The sequence below is a fragment of the Castor canadensis genome, chromosome 2, assembly GCF_047511655.1.
Source record: "Castor canadensis chromosome 2, mCasCan1.hap1v2, whole genome shotgun sequence".
NCBI classification, from domain to species: domain Eukaryota; kingdom Metazoa; phylum Chordata; class Mammalia; order Rodentia; family Castoridae; genus Castor; species Castor canadensis.
In genome coordinates this window covers 132,685,353-132,703,271 of record NC_133387.1, presented here as the reverse complement: position 1 = coordinate 132,703,271, position 17,919 = coordinate 132,685,353, and the positions used below count along the sequence as shown (strand labels likewise).

The following is a 17,919-nucleotide window of genomic DNA, read 5'->3' as shown; positions in this document are numbered from 1 at the left end:
AGGACAGCAAGCCATGCTGTTGTTGGGAGCAGCCTCTGTACCTGAGTGGGGGGTTTTGAACTTGTAATAAGAATCGTGAAGAAATACTCCGAGACTCTGTCCTCTCTGGGACCCGCACTGGACCTCCTATCAGAGACATAGAAATTGTGAAGTGAGGCAGAAGTCAAGCCTTTGCCCCAGATTCTACCTCCCCTAGGAGGAAACCCCAAGGTACTGCCCACTCAACCCTCCCTCTTAGCTAGGCAAGGAGGGGAGGAGGGCAGACTACAGTGACTGAACTGCTAGGCCTCTGACCACACCTGGAGCAGCCCCATTGGCCAGAGTCTCGAAGTGCTGTTTTAGAAACTGCTCCTGGTCTGGGGTATGAGGGCTGCCTTCCTGTAGCCCATAGAGGCCAGTGCCTCCCTCCTCTTCCTCCTCTTCATCACCCTCAGGTGGCTCTTCAAGGTCTGAGGAGATGCCATCCACACTCAGGGGCTCTGTGCTTTCAGAGTCTGGATGAGGGAGAGGGGAAAACCGTCACACTGCACCCGTCTTCACCAGGGCCTTCTCCCCTGCTTTAGGGCCCCACACTTGGGCTGCAGTCTCACCTTCATTGGGGTGCTCAGGGCTGGAAAGGCGGCTGCTGCTATAATCCACAGAGCATGCACTATCAGGGCTGTGCTTTTCTAAGCTCCTGCTGCATGGGTACACTCTTCCCAGAGCTGCTCTGATTGGAGCCTGCACCTGGAACTCACTGCCAGGAAGGCCAGCAGGAGAAAGAAAGGGCAGTAAGCAAAGGAGAGCAACAGCCCCACTAGACTGCTGCCTGTGAGCAGGGCTAGGGATGATGTGGTGGTGAGGTGGCAGGCAAGCCCAGAGTGGCCCACGGGCTAGCCCTCCCCCAACTGAAAACACTCCAAGGGAAGACTGAGGGCTGCATGGCCCCAGGTGATCTGGCAGGGAAGGACCCTTGCCTGGTATCCATGGTGGGGCTGTCACTGGGCTCTGGATAGACAATGCCATCTTCAATGGGTGCAGGCTCCAAATCTTGGGCAAAGACCCCTTCCTCTTGCGACAACAATCGGATAATGTGAGGGCAGGAACAAGGCTGGGAAGCCTGAAGTTGAGAGGGCTTTTCACTCTGGGAACAACACAGAGGGCACTGAGGGTTGCTCATGTGAGAAGCAGGCCTTGGAGAAGAGATGCAGGTGGGCAATTTTCCAGACTTGGGAAAGCTGAACACTCCAAACTCTGAGGACAGACATCAGGAAGCCAGGCTAGGCTCCAAGTGCTATTGTGACCTTCTGGAAGAACTGTATTAGCACTCTGGTCTATTAAACTCCAGCTCCAATTAACAGCAAAAGTCTTCCAAGAAATGCTGCCCAAGGCAAAGGCCACCTTTGCCTCTCCATTCCAACCCCCTCTCCACCTACCCCAATCACCACACCATACACACTAGCCAGCCTTACCCTGACTTTGCAGGTGATCCATGTGCCACAGAGGCACAGCAAGTATAGTTGCACCCATGCTCAGGCCCCAGCTGCTGGTACAAGACTGGCTAAGTCTCCTTGGAGACTTCTAGAAAGCCGGGAGAAAGCTGGCTCACCTGTCTAGCTTGTGAGATCTCCGGGGCCTGCTGACCATATGTCCTAGGACAAGATGGGGCTACGGTCAGGGAGTCCTGGCTGGGGCCCTGAGGACTTGGGACCAGGGTCTCCAACTGCCGCAGGTCCAGCATGGAGCGAACACTCAGCTCCACACCTGGCTGAGCCCAGCGCCCCCTTCTTCTTGGTCCTGAGTTGGCTATAGGAGCCGGGCCCAGGAACTCCACCGGCTCCTGTGCCTGATGAGGGGGTGGGAGATGAGAAGTAACAATAAGAACCATGCAGGCTGTCAACAAACACTCATGCCCCTTTCTGTGTGCCAAGCACTTTCCACATGCTAATTGACTTCATCCTTACAACAGCCTTATGAAGTAGGTATCCTATTATCCACAGTTTTACATATGAGGGACCTGGAAGCACAGTGACTAGTCCAGGTCTCACACACAGTAAGTGGCCTGCAGGTTAGGCTGGCTCTGGTGTTCATGTTCAGATCTGCACTCTACACCCTCACACAGGAATCTTTAGTCTCTTCCTTCACCTGTTGTCATGCACACCTCACAGCTAGGACTCTAAAAAGTCTTCTACCCCAAGACAACCCCAAAAACCTTCATAGCACTAAGGACAAACCAGGTTTGAGAGCCTTGGTGTAGTCAGAATGTACCAGAGATTCTACACTATCATTACTATGTGGAATTGTTGCTGACAACAGGTAATAGACTTGAAATCCCAATGTGGGACATGTGAGGGCTGGGTTGCCTTTGGGGTCTTGCTCTGAAAGCCTTTATCCCCCTCTGACAACCTGAAGTAGTCACTCAGTAACTGGTCCTCTTGTGGCCTTTTCTCTGCAACTAACTGTCACAGTTTACTTCCTAACTGGGATCTTTAGAACTACCCTTCTAAACTTCTCTTTGCTCTTTGGACCCTTGGTTTCATACACTTTAGTTCTAAGCAGAGTGGGTGCAGGGGGTGGCTCAAGTGATGGAGTACCTGCCTAGCAAGTGTGAGGCCCTGAGTTCAAACCCCAGTCTTGAGAGCTTTCTTGAGCTCTGTTACTACTGAAACTAACTGGGGGGGCGACAGGAGATGCAGAAAGGACAAAGGATAGAAGACAAACATGCACAAAGTTGGGGTCAGATGTGCCAGGTGCTCGGATGGAGACACACAACAGCCTTGTTACTTCTTTTCTCTATTATTCTCTTTTACTTTGCTTCTTTTCTTCTCTATTCTTTAAGGCCTTACTTCTTTACTATTCCTTAAAATCTTGCTACTTTTCTATTCTTTAAAGTCTCTTTCCTTAGACTCTCACTGTCCCACATTTTCTTTAATCTCTTAAAGTCTTGCCCTCAGACTTGCACTGTCCCATGTTCTCTCTTAAAGTCTCAGTCCTCAGACTCGCAGACACACAACAGCTAGCAGCAGCAGCAGCAGCATCATTCTTGCAAGCCACCCTGCAGTAGCTTCCACCTCTCGCAAGCAGCCAACCAATCAACCAATCCTCCACTAAATCCAACCAATATACCGCGTCCTCCTTCAGCAAGTCTTTTATATACAGTGGTAAACAAGGAGGTGGAGCAACAGTTCTCAGGAAGGGGGTGACAGTGTAACAAGACAAACCTGTTCTCTACTCTGAATGTAAACAACTTAGAAAAAGCAGCTGTGCTGCATTTTGCCTTCGCACTCTTCTGCATCTAGGGCCATGCCAAACTCAGCCTGCAGATTATCTGACACAGCTATGCTTATGTCAAGCTCTCATAGGCTTCTCATAATCCATCCCCCACACCCCAATACTGAAAAGTTAAAAAAAAATGTCTTCATGTGCTGTGTTAAAAAAAAATTCTAGCTATAATCATTGGGCTCACATATCTCTTTTGTACTCCCAACTTAAGACTGCTCTTGGGTGGTATTTCTCCCAGGATCCAGGTAGTTGAGCAGATGGTGCACTTCCCCTAGTGGTGACTAACCTCATCACAGGAAGGAAAGACTCGAGCTTCCCGTCCCTTATCCCTAATCCAGGACCAGCTCACCTGCTGGAACTCCCCCCACAAGGTCTTAAACACAGGCATGGAGCATATGTTTGGCACATGTTGGCAGATCCTCTACCCAAATACCTTCAAGGCACAGAGCTCTCTGCTTCCACCCACCTCAGTTCCTGTAACCTTGGAAGCACATTTCAAAGATGGCAACTCACCTGACTCATCTCCCAATGGGACAGGCTTCGGAGCAGAGCTGGGCTAGAAACTGAGGCTAGAAAGAAACAGGCAGTCAAAGGGAGCGTCTGCTGCTCACCCAACCCTGGGGCCAGGCCCCACATCAGCCTATCCCCTGTGTGGCCACAGTGATATCCAAGCTTCCTTAGCTCACATTGCTATCACATCCCACAGTCCCAGAAAGGACCCATTAGTCACTACACCAATTAGTAGCACCTGGCTAGCCCCATATCAGACTGCCACGCACCTGGCTCTTTCTTGGTATTCTTGGCAAGGATGGGCAGAGCTGGCAATTCTTCTTCTTCAGTACCCTCATCTTCTCCCTCCTTATCACTGTCTGATGAGAGTACAGGTCCAGGAGATAGGCTCACTGGGGTCTGGAGCCTGCGTTTAAGACAAGGAAGGTCATGGGAAGAGGAGACTCGCTGGAGGAAGAAGCCAACAGGATGGATCTTTTTGGGACAGAGAAGGTTTTAGGAGACACAGAACTGCTAAGTTTCAGGTCCAGAGTACGGAGGAGAGCAGAGATATCACAGAAAACCATCTTAACACCCACCCATCACTTGTACATATTCTGTTCTTACCGATTGGATCCAGAAGCCCTGTGGGGAGAAGACGGTCCTTGCTGCTTGCCCCCTCGCTGATGCTGGCGCAACTCAGCCAGACGCTGCCTCATGCTAATGGTCATCTCAGAGCTCAGGCGCCATATAAATATGCAGCTAGGTAGAGCCACAGAGTTGGTTGAGGGAGGGGCAGGGCAGGACTCTACAGGTAGCAACACTTAGTCCTCCTTCCCTGTGTACTGGAAAGGAGACCCAAGCCACCTTCCACTGCCAGTTCAGGCACAGCCAAGAAATATCCCTGTACAGCCCCACTTTCCAGAGACTGATGTCTCCATGAGATGAAAGAGGGGAAGGGCAGGGTGTGTTTGTGGACAGGAACAATCTGCCTTTCAGGGAAGCTGGCTTCTGCTCACCTGTCCCCTGACACAGAGATGAGATGTTTGCAGTCATTACTAAATTTCATGCCAGTGACAATCTCTGTTAAGAACAAAGAATATGGTCTATGAGCCACCCTAAATTCCCAACCAAACATCTGTTTGTCCTAGCAGTGGAGATGGGAATTGGTTGGAGGGGAGGTTCAGGTGCCATTCATACTCAGGAGCTCTGTGCTCTTGGAGTCTGGGTGTAGGGGAGGAAAGAGGTACCCAGCTACACCCATCTGTCACCAAGGCTCCTCCCCTGCTTTAGTCAGCTGGCCCGTACTGAGGTGGGGGTTGGGCAAGGCTGCTGGGAAGCAAGGACTAAAGGAAGAAAAAGTAGTTTCAGGAGCTACACTCACCTGAGTGGCCAAACATAGTGGCTACACATTCGCCTGAGGAGAAGTCAAAAATGGAAAGGTTCTTGTCAGAACAGCTAGTGGCAATGTAGATCCCTGAGGGGTCTGTCTGGACCTGAGAAGTGAGACACACAGCTAAAACAGTACAGAAGCAGCAGTCCTCCCCTTCACCTAGTACCAGTCTGTCCTCCTGACCCCTAGCTCCGTGCTCATCCTCCTAGACCCCTACCTTAATGAGAGTGCCATCCTCACCCTGCGACCCTTTAAACAGCTTTTTCTGCTTCCCACTGCTAATGTTAAAGATCCTGTAAAGAAACACACTCATTTATACAGAGAAGCAAAGATCAAACACACCTAGGTGCATTCAATTCTGGCTCATTCTTTCTGGGAGCTACCCCCAACCCCCAACACTCAGGTGAGACAAAATACACAGTTGGCTCAAGAGGGCACAAGGTCCTGGACAAAAAGACAGGTATGGGGACTTAGATGCATAGAACTGACCCCTACAGCAGGAAAGAATGTGATTAGATGGTCTGAGAAGGGGAAGCCCACCGAATATTTCGGTCTTGGCAGCCGATGGCTGTGTACTTCCAGCTGGGCTCTACATCCATGTCATAGAGGGTTGTCTTCCGTACCACGTGGTGTGTCCGTGTAAATTGTACTCCATCTCCAGACTGCAGGGGTGGAGCATGTGGACAGATCCACAACCAAATGCATCACCAGGCCCACAGAGCCCTGTTTTCACCTCCCTTCACCTTTTATAACCTCAGGAAGAGAAATGGTAAGAGTCCCCACTCCCATTCCTGCCCCTTCAGGGACCCCGAGTACCCTCACCTTCTGTGCAGTGCGGAAATAGATGCTTTTGTCTGCTCCACAACTGATCATGCGCACTTGCCCATCGCTGGCTATGGAGGAGGGGGGCCAAGTTGTTCCCACCTTTTTCACCACATAGGGACAGCCTTTCCCATTTCCCTCCGTATTTTAAAAACTACCACTCAAGCTACTGTACTTGGTGGGCCAACCAATTAAACCTAGAATGCTTCCCTCTAAACCCAGGTTTTCCTTTTCCCCACCCTCAACCCAACCTGGGGCTCTGGGTCCCCTAAACTGACTCTGCATTCTACCAGTCTTCCAGTCCAGCCCCAGGTCTCCCAGCTGCTGTCCAACAGTTCACCACTACTAGCAGACCCTTCTTATGGAAACAGGGTGGTGGTGGCAGTAGGAAGCAGGATAGGTCTCAATTTCTTTGTCCCCACCTGCAAACTTGACAGCAGTGATGGACGATGAGTGCTCATCCAGTGTCTGTTGCAGGCTGTACTCCCGCCCAGCATCTAGTACATGGATCAGCCGGTCCCGGCTGGCTGATGCTAGCAGCTTCAGACCTGGGGTTGGAAAAACTCCATCAGCCCACACATACTCTGAGAATGCCCTTCACTAAGCCTGTCAAAGAGCTCCAAGGGAACTTAGTCTCATATCTCTAAGCTACAAGAACCATGGAGCAGGACAGTTGTCCTCTTCTTAACCTGCAAAGACCAAATGATCCAAAAGATCATCGAAGAGCCAGGATAAATCTAAGTGGCATTGGCAGGGACTGGAGGAGCCCTCTGGCTTTCTAGGCTAGATAGAGGGCATCCTCCTTACCTGTGTCTGGCTTAGAGTACTCCAGGCACAGGATCTCTGAGTCATGAGCTTCTACCTTCAGCATCTCACTCAAGGACTGCAGTTCGTGTACCCTGCAAATAAAAGAGGAGGGAAAAGGTCACTGCCAGGTCACAGGAGGGAAGATTCCCTTCCTGAGCCACATCCTCTTCCCCAACCTTTTATTTTTAATTTTTTAACTTTTAAGCTTAGAGAAAAGTTGCAAAAAGAGTACACATGTTCTTTATTTCCCTTACCCAGCTTTCCTTAATGTTAACATCTTACATAATGACAGCACAATGATCAGAACCAGGAAATTTACAATGGTATAATACTATTTAACTAAAGATCTTATTTTAATTTCATCACTTTTCCCATATATCTTTTTACTTGATCCAGGATCCTACCCAGGATCCAAATAGCATTTAGTTGTTACTTCTCTTTAGTCTCTTATTCCTGTAGTCTGCAATAGGTTTTCAGTCTTTTCTTACCTTCCTTCCATGACTTTGACACTTTTTTTTTGGGTGGTGGTGGTACTGGGGCTTCAACCCAGGCCCTCACACTTGCTAAGCTCTACCACTTGAGCTACTCTGCAAGCCCTTTTTTGTGTTGGGTATTTTTGAGATAGGATCTTGCAAACTATTTGTCCAGGCTAGCTCAGAACTGCAATCCTTCTGATCTCTGCCTCCTAAGTAGCTAGGAGTACAGTCGTGAGCCACTAGTGCCTGACACCTTGACACTTTTGAAGAGCATTATCAGTTACTCTATTTTATGTGCCTCCATTTGAATCTGTCTGGTATTCTCTCATGATTGGACTGAGTTTATGCATTGTTGGTAAGAATACCACAAAAATAAGTGTTATGTCCTTAGTATATCATGTTACAGGCTTTATGATGTTGATGCTAAGCACGATCATTTGGTTAAGATTTCTGCTGGGTTCTGCATTGTAAAGTTATTATCTTTCCATTTTAGGTAATAAATATCTTGTTCCTCAACCTTTTTTAAGATAACCCCTCTAAAGTTCTGTCCTTGGGGACCTAATTACCCCATCCACCATATGAGGCAGTCAGTATCCACTTCAGGCACAACATTACCTAAGGGTGCCCATACGGTCTCCTGAAGCTAGATGCTGTCCATTGGGGCTGATACACACAGAGCGGATGCCGACACGGGGATCCATCAGAGACCCATCAGCTTTGTCTCCTCCAGGTAGCTCAGTGTCCAGCAGGGCCTGAGTGTTCCCATCCACATAGATTATCTTAATGAGATCCTGGTGAAACAAATCAGCAGAGATAGATAAGGCAGACTCGACATAGTACAGCTGCAAGGGGAGAGGAATGCTGGGCAAATCAAACCCTTGACTCCTAGAGCCCAGCCAAATAAAAGTTGGAAGATCAAGGTCTGAGGAAGCAGTTCCTGAGACCAAGGTACAAAAGTTGTACCTTGGGGATGGGGATACTAAGAATGGCGTGGGGATCAGGCTCACATCGCTTAGAATGTTTCGGTGCAGGGTAGAGCCATGTACCCCAGAGCTCTCTGTGTTCCACAGGCGGATGGTATTGTCTGAGGAACAGGTAATAAAGGAACTGGGAGGCAGGCAGGCCTGGTTACTGTCCTTCACCTCGGGGTAGACCTGAAGAGACAGAGGGAAAGAGACCTCCATTTAAAGAGCATTCTTTGCCTGCCCAAGGAGCTGGAAGGGAATGAAATCAAAGACATAATGCTGGCCAAGACTTAGCCAGGCACCTGGCATATAGTAAGCAAGACATGACTGCTGTATATACTATACAATTACTAAGGGAAAGCCCATTAACCTAGAACCTACTATGTGCCAGGAACTCCTCTGTTTCCCACTTATATCATTTCATTTTATTCTTAGAACAAATGAATCAGGTATATCATTTTATCACTGAAGAAACCAAGGCTTGGTCAAATTTCGTAACTTGTCCAAGATCACTGACCCCAGGATGAGGCAAAAACTAAAGGTGAACAGGGAGGGGCACATTGGAAGAAGACTAAGGTAGAGAAGCACTAAAATTCAGGCTCAACCCCAGGATCCATATCACTAAGGATTGACAGGGATGTCACTGGAGAAACAGGAAGGCAGAAGGAATATAAGATTATACTTGTGATTCCCCACTTTCTGTCCTCACAATGGTATCCCAGCAAACCCCATCTATCTCCAGCCAGCCCAGCCCACGTACCTCTACACTCCAGACACAGGAGGAATGATACAGAGCTGAATACACCTTGCCCACTTTCTTGGGGTCCCTCACATCCCAAACATAGATGCTGTGGTCATTATACACACACGACAGCCACTGATTAGTTGGATCAAAGGTCAAAGCAATGGTGTCTGGATACCTGGCACTGGCCCCTCCAGAGAAGAGGCGACTGTGGGAGAGAGAGAGAACAGGGCAAACTGGTAAGACTGAAGGTAATGAAGGAAAGTCAACTCACAAAGGAAGGGGCAAAGCATGGGGCTCCCTCTCCAGCTATGCAGCTTTGGAAGAAGATGCTTGGGAGGAAAAAAGCAGCCCCTATCAGGCCTCAGCTGGGAGTGGACTCAGCACTGGCTGCTGGGTTATGGTTTTCTCCTGATGAACACCAATGTCATCAGGACAAAGCTGTAGCTGTGATGGGAGTGAAACAAAAACAAGACTTCTGTAATCATGTCTGTATACAGATCAAAACAAGATCACCATACAAGCCACAAAAATGGTACTAGTAGCCAGGCACTGGTGGCTTATGCCTGTAATCCTAGCTACTCAGGAGGCAGAGATCAAGAGAATCATGGTTCAAAGTCAGCCTGGGTGAATACTTCATGAGACCCGATCTTTAAAACACCCATTACAAAAAGGGTTGGTGGAGTGGCTCAAGGTGAAGCCCCTGAGTTCAAGCCCCAGTACCGACAAAAAAAAAAAAAAAAAAAAAAAAAGGGACTGGAGTGCAGCTCAGTGGTAGAGCATTTGCCTAACATATACAAGGCCCTGGGTTTGATGACCAAATACTATTCTCTCCCCTTTAACATGATTGATGCTACTTCTTTACCACATGACAGATTTACTCCATACCTTTCTTTCTAGTTCTTAAAGATTAGCAAGATGTCCAACTGTAAAATTGCCCCCACTTCTTGACAGCATCCAAGCAGAACAAAACTTCAATCCTTTGAACCATTCCAAAAATCATCTAACATAAGACTAAATCTTATAATAAGCTCTTTCTAACACCCACTTACTGAAATACTCCAGTCTTCCATGGTGTGTGGTCTCCTTGGTTCCAACAAGTACCAATAAACCCAAATTTGTTTGTCTACAGAGGTGTTTCTGGTAATCTCTGGCCGTCGATACCTTTTTCCCCTTGTTCCCCAAAGCACTGGCAAGAAAGACTGGGCACAGGGTGAGGCTCTGAATAGAGACATGGGATCCACGTAGCTTACCTGGCATCAGTGATGCTGGCAATATCTGTCCCCAGGGCATGGGGTCTGGGTAAGGTGCTGAGAAAGTGCAGGTTAGAGGGGTTGAAAAGGCGCACGGTGCCATCAGCACAGCCACAGAAGATGTAGTCTTGGCTCACAGAGATGCAGTGGGCCACTGTGGTCTGTGAGTAGAGTAGCTCAAGTCAGTAAGGGCCACTTACCTACTTAGTCTTCTCTTTTCTTCCCCAACCCCTCAGCAACAATCACCTGTAAGAGGAAAGACTGACCAAGGCAGGGACAAGTGAGAAGCAGCCCAGCTGCTCTGTCCTGAGCCCCTCAAGCTATCATCCAAAGACGCCCTCCCTCCAGCAGCAGGTGGCTAGAGGGCCTACAGCCCTGTGCAGTTGGGGGATAGAAATAAGGGACCCGTCTAAGGCACCAGAGGTTTTGGCAAAGAAGATAAAGTAGGAAAAGCCCAGCAAAGAGAAAGAAACAGCCTGAGGAAGAGAGGAAGGTATAGGGGCACTTACTGTGAAGCTGTCTGTGTTCTGAGCAGAAGAGGAAAGCAGGGGAGAGACAGAAAGAGAGAGAGCAAGAGGAGGCAGTTACACAGATCACCAGGGCTAGCACTTGGCTGAGCTCTAGCACCCCAGGCTTCCTTTTCCTGGGTTTCCCTCCTGCATGCATGAGGACCCAGCCCCTGGTCTGGAGCTCCAGCACCAGTTCTCCTGATTTGAGACAGGAGCAGGCCCTTTCCCAGGGATAAAGAGTACTTACTCTCAGCTCCACCCACTTGTCCAGAAGCCTTCGATCACTGAACTCGCACAACAGCCCTGAGGATGTGATGCAGAAGGTGCTGTCTGCCTTCTTCCCACGGCCACAGGCCACGTCGGTGAACAGGTTGTTCCGAAGCTCCCCCAGCAGCCCTGAGCGACCCAGCAGGGGCACAGTGGCATTCACCTGTAGAGAAACACCACCATTACCCATCCACCCATCTCAGAACCTGACCCTGTAAACAAGGTGCTAGGGAGAAGCAAGTCTCCTTGTTCTGTGAGACTCCTCCTCAGTCCAGATAGATTTGGCTCATCCAAAATTTCTGTGTGACTTCTGATCATGCAGAAGAGGCCCAGGAGGAGCAGTCTCTGGGGTGAACCAACCCTCAGCACCTCACCTTTGAGGTCTTATTGTCATCAAGGTACCAGAATTTGATGTGACGGTTGCCAACAGTGACAAAGTAGCTACAATCTTCAGAGAATGACACTGCTGTCACCCGACTGGACACCTTGTTAGAGGCCACCACGATGTTTTTCTAGAGGGAAAGTCAAAGAAGAATCAAGGCTCTGATTTTTAGAGCTAAGAAGAAAAAGGATTTGAGAATGGAGGAGAGCTAGGAAGAATTTCTACTTGAAAAAGTGTTTCCTTCCATGATTTGCTGGTCAGAAAAAGAGGAGTGTGGGAGAATCCCTTCCTAGAGGGATTAAAAGGTTCATTTCTTCCAGAGTACTTGATGGCATAAAGTTAGCCACTGTAAGCAACATGCTTGGCACATAGCTGCTCTTTTCTGCTTCCAATAAATTTCTAGAATGAGACTGAGATCAGCATGGTGGAGCGAAACAGCTCAAGTCAGCAGCTTCCTGACTCCCCACTGATACCCAAAGGTTGCCAGGCCATCCCACCCAGAACACTCACCTTCCAGGCCCAAACGTTGACAATCATATCATGCTGGTAGCCCACGGAGACAATGTACTTGGCACTAGGGGAGAAGGCCACACAAGCCACACCATACTTATGTTCCTGCAGCTCTGCCACCTGGCTATGTTCAGCCACGTCCCAAACCCGCACGGCGGGCATGTGCCCACTCTGCAGGGAGGCAAGAACTACAAGTGAGGACTGTAGAAAGGTATTATTGCCTACTTAGCCTTTCAGAGTGGGACCCTCAGCTCCTCAGCTCCTGAATACCATTTCTCTAATGAGACCTGGACAACAGTCAAGAGCAGGGTACTGGGCTGAGGGCGTTGCTCAAGTGGCAGAGCCCTGACTAGCAAGTATGGTTCAAACACTAGTAATACATACATACATACATACACACACACACACACACACACACACACACACACACACACATTGCTATATAGGAGAAATGTACAGAGGAGGCATGATAAATATCTGAGGACAATGACGATTATCAGGGAGATGGTGGCCCCAGATATTACTCAATATCTCTGAGTGGAGGTCTGTACCTCTGCATTTGCTCAAAGCTCCTTGAATGATTCTGGTGGGCAGCCAGGCTGGAGAATTACTACCACTCAAGTCTACTGCCACTCATGCCTCCCTGAAAAACTGAGAGGGCAGAGGTATTCCTTATGTACCCAGCAGGGGGCCTCCAGGGACCAGGAATGTTTTAGGGTGGTGGTTTTCAAAGTGTGCTTCCTTTAACCACTTGAATAAGCATTATTTGGAAACTCGGTTTTTTTTGTTTTTTTTTTAAAGACAATCTGGGGGTCCCAGACCTATACAATCAGACAACTCTGGGGCAGTCCCAGCAACGTGTACTTGAACTAGCCTTTTCCAGGTGATTCTGGAAACTTAAGAACTATTGTTTAAGCTATAGTAAAAACCAGGATTTGGCAGCCCAAACTGAACATACAGTTGTGGCTTTCTGTTGAGGGAGGGAGGACTACCCACACAGTATTTCTGCCCCTTCCTCACTCACCTCTCCAGTGACCAAGTATTTTCCATCAGGGGAGAAAGCAAGGGCAGTAATGGTTTTCCTGCAAGAGACAGGGCAGGCTTAGAGGGGCACTAGCAGCCTGCACCCCCACCTCTAGCCTCTCCAAAGGTGAGACCAGCAAACTCTACTGGCCTATGTGCTGCTTTCCTATCTGGTCCTAGGGCCCAACCAGATCCCAGCCCCTAGAGCCCCAGGCCTCTGACTCCAGGAAGAGAAGATGTTCCCTGAGGCCAGGTTCACGTACCTGGAACTATTGAGGATGTGATGCTGTTTGTGTTTCCGGGGATTGAACAGCACAACCACACACCTGAGGAGGTGAGAGAGACATTAACCTTAGCATCAAACCATAGGAGTTCCCAGGCCACCTGGGACTTCTAGTCACCCAGTAGAATGAGCAGGGTTAATCAAGCTCAGAAGAGCTCCACTGCTTTCTCCTTGCAGCCTGTTCTTGCTTCCTACCCTCACCTCAGAGGGCCTGTCTCTGCAGCTCCAGAGGGTGAAAGGGCTCCCTGAAAGCCTAACCCCAGCAAGTCCCTAAGCACCAGTCCCATCTCTAGTCATACCCACAAAAGGCAACAGAAACACAGGCCTTCCCACAACACTTGCACATACCCCAGGAAGGGATGCAACAGGAAAGAATAAATGTGATTTGGGCACAAACTTCCCTGCCCCTCTACATATTGGATAAAGAAGGGCACGGGAGGCTATGCAGAGGGTGGGAACTGTAAGGAGGCCCAGTAACACTGGAGGAGGGTAGGGCTGAGACAGCTTGGGAGGACCTGGGAATGCCTTACTGTGCTACAGTGCTCGCGGGCCTAGCTGGAGGATCTCTGGCCCCTGAGAAGGAAGGGCATCTTGAGGGCCAGAAGGAACCAAGCAGGAACTCTGCCTGCCTTGCAAAGGAGGATAGGGGCAGTCTCTCCAGCCAGGTGACAAGGATGCTGCATGAAGTCAGGTCCAGACTGACTGTCCAGAGACAGCTCCAGGGAAAAAAGCTGGGTTGTAGGCATCAGGGGCAAGAAGTTGGAAGCTGAGAGCCAGGCAGTGTTCTCATTAGGGTTCTTGGCTATGAGCAGGCCCGGGCCCATTGCCCACTTGCCTTACCTCTTCCTTAGCACTGGAACTAGCTGACAAGAGCCAGTCTGGAAACTTACATGAGGGAAGGAAAAGGGGATTGAGCAGATAGCTACCTCCCCCAGTCCTGGACTGCTGTAGTAGAAACCTCACAGCAGCCCCCATACTTGAACCTCACTGCTGGCTGGAAACTTGAAGTGAAGGAGGATCAAATTGCTAGTTAATGCTTAGCATTTTAGGCTCAACAAACCACTCCAATGTGCAAATACCCAGATACTTTTTTCTGGGGACACAGGAACCTCTGACATGACCCAGCACAACCAGAGCTACCAGGCTGACCAACAGCCTTGGAATTCCCGAGTCTTATCTCCTCTAATTCCACCACCAACCCTTCAACTGTTCTACTCTTCTCCCCATCTCCTACTCTTGCCTTGTTCCATTTGCCTTATTCCTTTCTCCTTTCACAATTTAGAACAACTTCTAGTTTATTGCCTCTCTTTCTATAGTACCATGGTTAGGAGGGTTTTAAAATATAACAAAAGGTGGGTTTCCTGGCTCAAACTGTAATCCCAGCTACTTTGAAAGTGAACATCAGAAGGATCAGGGTTCTAGCCCCAGCAAAAAGTTATGAGATCCCATATCAACCAACAAGCCAGGCATGGAGGTAAACGCCTGTAACCAAGGCTATGCGGGAGGCATAGACAGGACAGCAGGTTGAGACCGACCCTGGGCAAAAATATGATACCCTACCTGAAAAATAACTAGAACAAAAAAGAGCTGGAGTGTTGCTCAAGTGGCAGAGCACCTGACAAGCAAGTACGAGAGTTCAACTCCAGTTCAAAAGAAAGAAAGGAAAGGAAAGGGAACAAGGAGGAAGGGAGAAGACAGGGAGGGAAGGAGGGAAGGAAGAAGGGAGGGCTGCATAGCAAGACCGTGTCTCAAAAAAGGAAAAAATAAATAAAGTATGACAAAACTGAGATGGCTTTAGAACCTCTGTGCCCCATAACTCCTAACAGGTGTATGAAAAATATAGTTGAAATATAGTTCAAAAAACATAGTTCAAAGTCCACAGATTTAGATATTTGGATTTTAAAACTTTATTCAGTGTGTGAAAAATAGTATCTCTAGGCCTAACACATCATGAATTTAGAGCCCAGCAAACACCATCATGAATTTAGAGCCCAGCAAGTTCTCTGTGACCAACTATTTTTTGAACCTTCTTACAATCTGTACTGGCCCTCTACAGGCTCATCTTTGTAAAAAATGTAGTTAGTCTGACAAGTTGCAAGTTACCCGGCCTTCTGATTAGTTACAGATGAGCCATGGCAAAGGGCTTCACCTCTCTCAGACTGAGGAGCCTCCTCAGTGGTTTTGTGAATTGACTTGCACAATCCACCCAACCACATTCCAAATTCAGAAAAAGTAAGAGTTGAGCACTCTATGCTAAGGCTGTGAATCTTCCCTTAAGCAGCCTTGTGGTCTTTAAAAAGTAGTACATCAGTCTACTTAAAACACTTTCCAGGTCATTGCACACAAATTCTGAGTCTTCAAGGGACACAACATCCCCTGTTCCTCCTTCTTCTAAGTTCACCTCCACAGAGGAAGGAGGAAGGAAAGCAGAAAGAAGAGATCAGCAAGCATGAATGCACACATGCTTGTGTCTGTACACGTGTTTACATATAGTGCAGACAATCAAAGATGACTGGCTAGAGGTAGATGAGCAACCCTTCTCTAACTCCCCCCACCCCACCCCCAATACAACCTAGGAATTTCTCACGCATGGCATGGAAGAATAAAACAAGGAAGGGAACACAGAGAGGGAGACCCTTAATGTAAACTTTTTACTCCTAATTATTCAGATTTGGAAACCATCCAACACAGATAAAGAGACCAACCCTTGGTCACAACTTTACTGTGGGGAAAACAATGTGAATGTCTGAGGCTCCCTGTGTATCCAGATGGTTGAGGTCTTCCCAAAAAACCACCAGGTGACTCCTTAGTTTTCCCGGTGAGCTTTCAGTAAGCTCTTCAGTCAGCTAGGGAGAGGAGGGTGGGGCAGAGCTGACATCAGTCATTAGCTTTCCACCTTCACACCCCTGCCAGGCAGGATGGGCCCTTACAGCAGTTTCCACCAAATCCCCAACATGCTGTGAACTGGAGTGGGCTGTCCCAGCAGGCTGACTCCCGTAATTCGGGTATAATTCGGGTACAGAGATGTCGCTCACTCTCACAGGAAGAGGGAAAGGCCTCAAGACCCCCTGGGCCTCAGCTCAGTGAAGTCTTGTTGCAGAGCCCCAGTGTCAGGAAGGGCTAGGCCCTCAGTATCCCCTTTCCTGCACAGGTCCAGGCTGCAGCCATCATGAAGAATCCACTCCTACCATTCTCTACCTTCCAGAAAACAGAGCCAAATGTACCCTAGATGAGCTATGACTGGAACAGCACATACAGGAAGCAGACACAGAAGCTTCAACCAGAGCTGCTTCAAATTTCTTCCTTCAGACTAAGTAAAATCAGAGGGTGACTCACAGAGCCAAAACAAAGTTCCTTCAAGCCTGGCTCAGATGTCACTCTCTAGACCTACTCACCATTACATTCCCATTCCCTACTGTCCTTTACTACCACTGCTCATACTCTTTCTAAAGCACACATCAACTTGTCATGTCCCATATAATTTACTTTGCAGAGGAGTATCTACCTTCACACACCAGAAGATGTGTGAAGATAAAGTTTTTGTTTGTTTTGTTTACTGTTAAGTCCCAGGCCCTAGAAGACGAGTACTCAGAAAGTATCTGTGAAGGGGTGAATAAATCTTTAACTTACTAGCAGCAAGATCTCAAAGCTCTGACTGCGGAAGAAACCTCCAAGGAGCAGACCTTGCATTAGGATGCTAGGGGAAGGTCCATGGTCCTCCCATACCGTAGGCATTTTGGATTGACTTACTGATGCCCAGGGGTAGGATTGTGGTAGAAAGAGCAAGAACACTGGGGCCAGACAGACCTGTTAATACACTGTGTGATCTTGGACATGTTCCTTCACTTCCCTGAACTTCAATTTCCTCATCTATAAAATAGAAGTAATAGCTACCTCACAGAATTGTTGCAGTGTCCTTAGCCATTTTCTTGAAGGACACCCTGATGTACCAATTACAAGGAAAGACTATCTAGGAGGTCGGTATTTGCAACAGGAAGCCCAACTATGGCATCTCATATAAGACTCTGGATACTAACTAGTATGTCACTAGGGTCATCCAGATGTGGAATTACAAACTATTCCTCCAAATTCACTTCCAAAGAGGAAGTATTATAGCTTTAATTATTCCAAGAGATAAAGGGGCTAACATGTTTCCTGAGGCATTGCTCATTGTGGTCCTCTTTCCATCCCTAGAATCCAGTACCTTCCTCTTGGGTCCAGGCCATGAGACCCATTGGCATCTCTGTTTCTGGGATACGCTGAAAGCCCCTCCTCAAAAGCAGGAGAAAAGACTAATGCTAATGACTCCAAGAATTACATGGCCAGTGATGTAGGGCTATCAGTATGTTCCTTCCTGCCCAGAGGACTCTAAACACATCTCTTTCCCTGACAAGAGATGAATATCTTGAGCAGCAAGACCAGGTCATAATGGTAGTGTCTGAGCCTCCTCCTTCACACTCATTCTAGTCTAGCCATTCTGGCTGCTGGCTAGCTCCTGAAACAAATGAAATAATTCCTCCTTTCCTTAGGACCTTTGCACTTTCTCCATTGGGAACACTTTGGTGTCATATCTTACATGCTGCTTCTTCCTTGTCATTCAGGTGCCTGTTCAAATGTCACTCCCCACTGAGCTCTGACCACTCAATCTTATAGCAGCCCTATCTTTAGCTTCCAGTTATTCATTTACTCTCCTTCCATCACCCCTGTTGTATTTTTTAGAATACTTACCACTCTTTG

General features: G+C 48.3%; 1 protein-coding gene across 8 annotated transcripts in view; it reads right to left on the bottom strand.

Annotated features, from left to right (window-relative positions):
* The window catches only part of Mapkbp1 (mitogen-activated protein kinase binding protein 1), a 51,213-nt gene that overhangs the window by 4,809 nt on the left and 28,485 nt on the right, over positions 1-17,919 (bottom strand). For 5 of the 8 annotated variants that reach the window (XM_074065725.1, XM_074065726.1, XM_020174225.2 and 2 more), the window contains 25 exons: positions 13,163-13,225; positions 12,901-12,958; positions 11,877-12,047; positions 11,359-11,496; positions 10,965-11,147; positions 10,718-10,735; positions 10,209-10,369; positions 8,974-9,163; positions 8,256-8,402; positions 7,864-8,039; positions 6,773-6,864; positions 6,388-6,513; positions 5,966-6,036; positions 5,684-5,805; positions 5,361-5,436; positions 5,135-5,246; positions 4,770-4,833; positions 4,378-4,512; positions 4,041-4,177; positions 3,775-3,830; positions 1,589-1,825; positions 957-1,144; positions 591-736; positions 300-494; positions 42-126 (listed from right to left, as the gene is read on the bottom strand). In XM_074065725.1, the coding sequence (XP_073921826.1) occupies positions 42-126; positions 300-494; positions 591-736; positions 957-1,144; positions 1,589-1,825; positions 3,775-3,830; positions 4,041-4,177; positions 4,378-4,512; positions 4,770-4,833; positions 5,135-5,246; positions 5,361-5,436; positions 5,684-5,805; positions 5,966-6,036; positions 6,388-6,513; positions 6,773-6,864; positions 7,864-8,039; positions 8,256-8,402; positions 8,974-9,163; positions 10,209-10,369; positions 10,718-10,735; positions 10,965-11,147; positions 11,359-11,496; positions 11,877-12,047; positions 12,901-12,958; positions 13,163-13,225 (3,147 nt within the window). The remainder of the gene's footprint in view (positions 1-41; positions 127-299; positions 495-590; positions 737-956; positions 1,145-1,588; positions 1,826-3,774; positions 3,831-4,040; positions 4,178-4,377; positions 4,513-4,769; positions 4,834-5,134; positions 5,247-5,360; positions 5,437-5,683; positions 5,806-5,965; positions 6,037-6,387; positions 6,514-6,772; positions 6,865-7,863; positions 8,040-8,255; positions 8,403-8,973; positions 9,164-10,208; positions 10,370-10,717; positions 10,736-10,964; positions 11,148-11,358; positions 11,497-11,876; positions 12,048-12,900; positions 12,959-13,162; positions 13,226-17,919) is intronic. The other 3 variants (XM_020174228.2, XM_020174227.2, XM_020174230.2) reach the window with 3 other exon arrangements.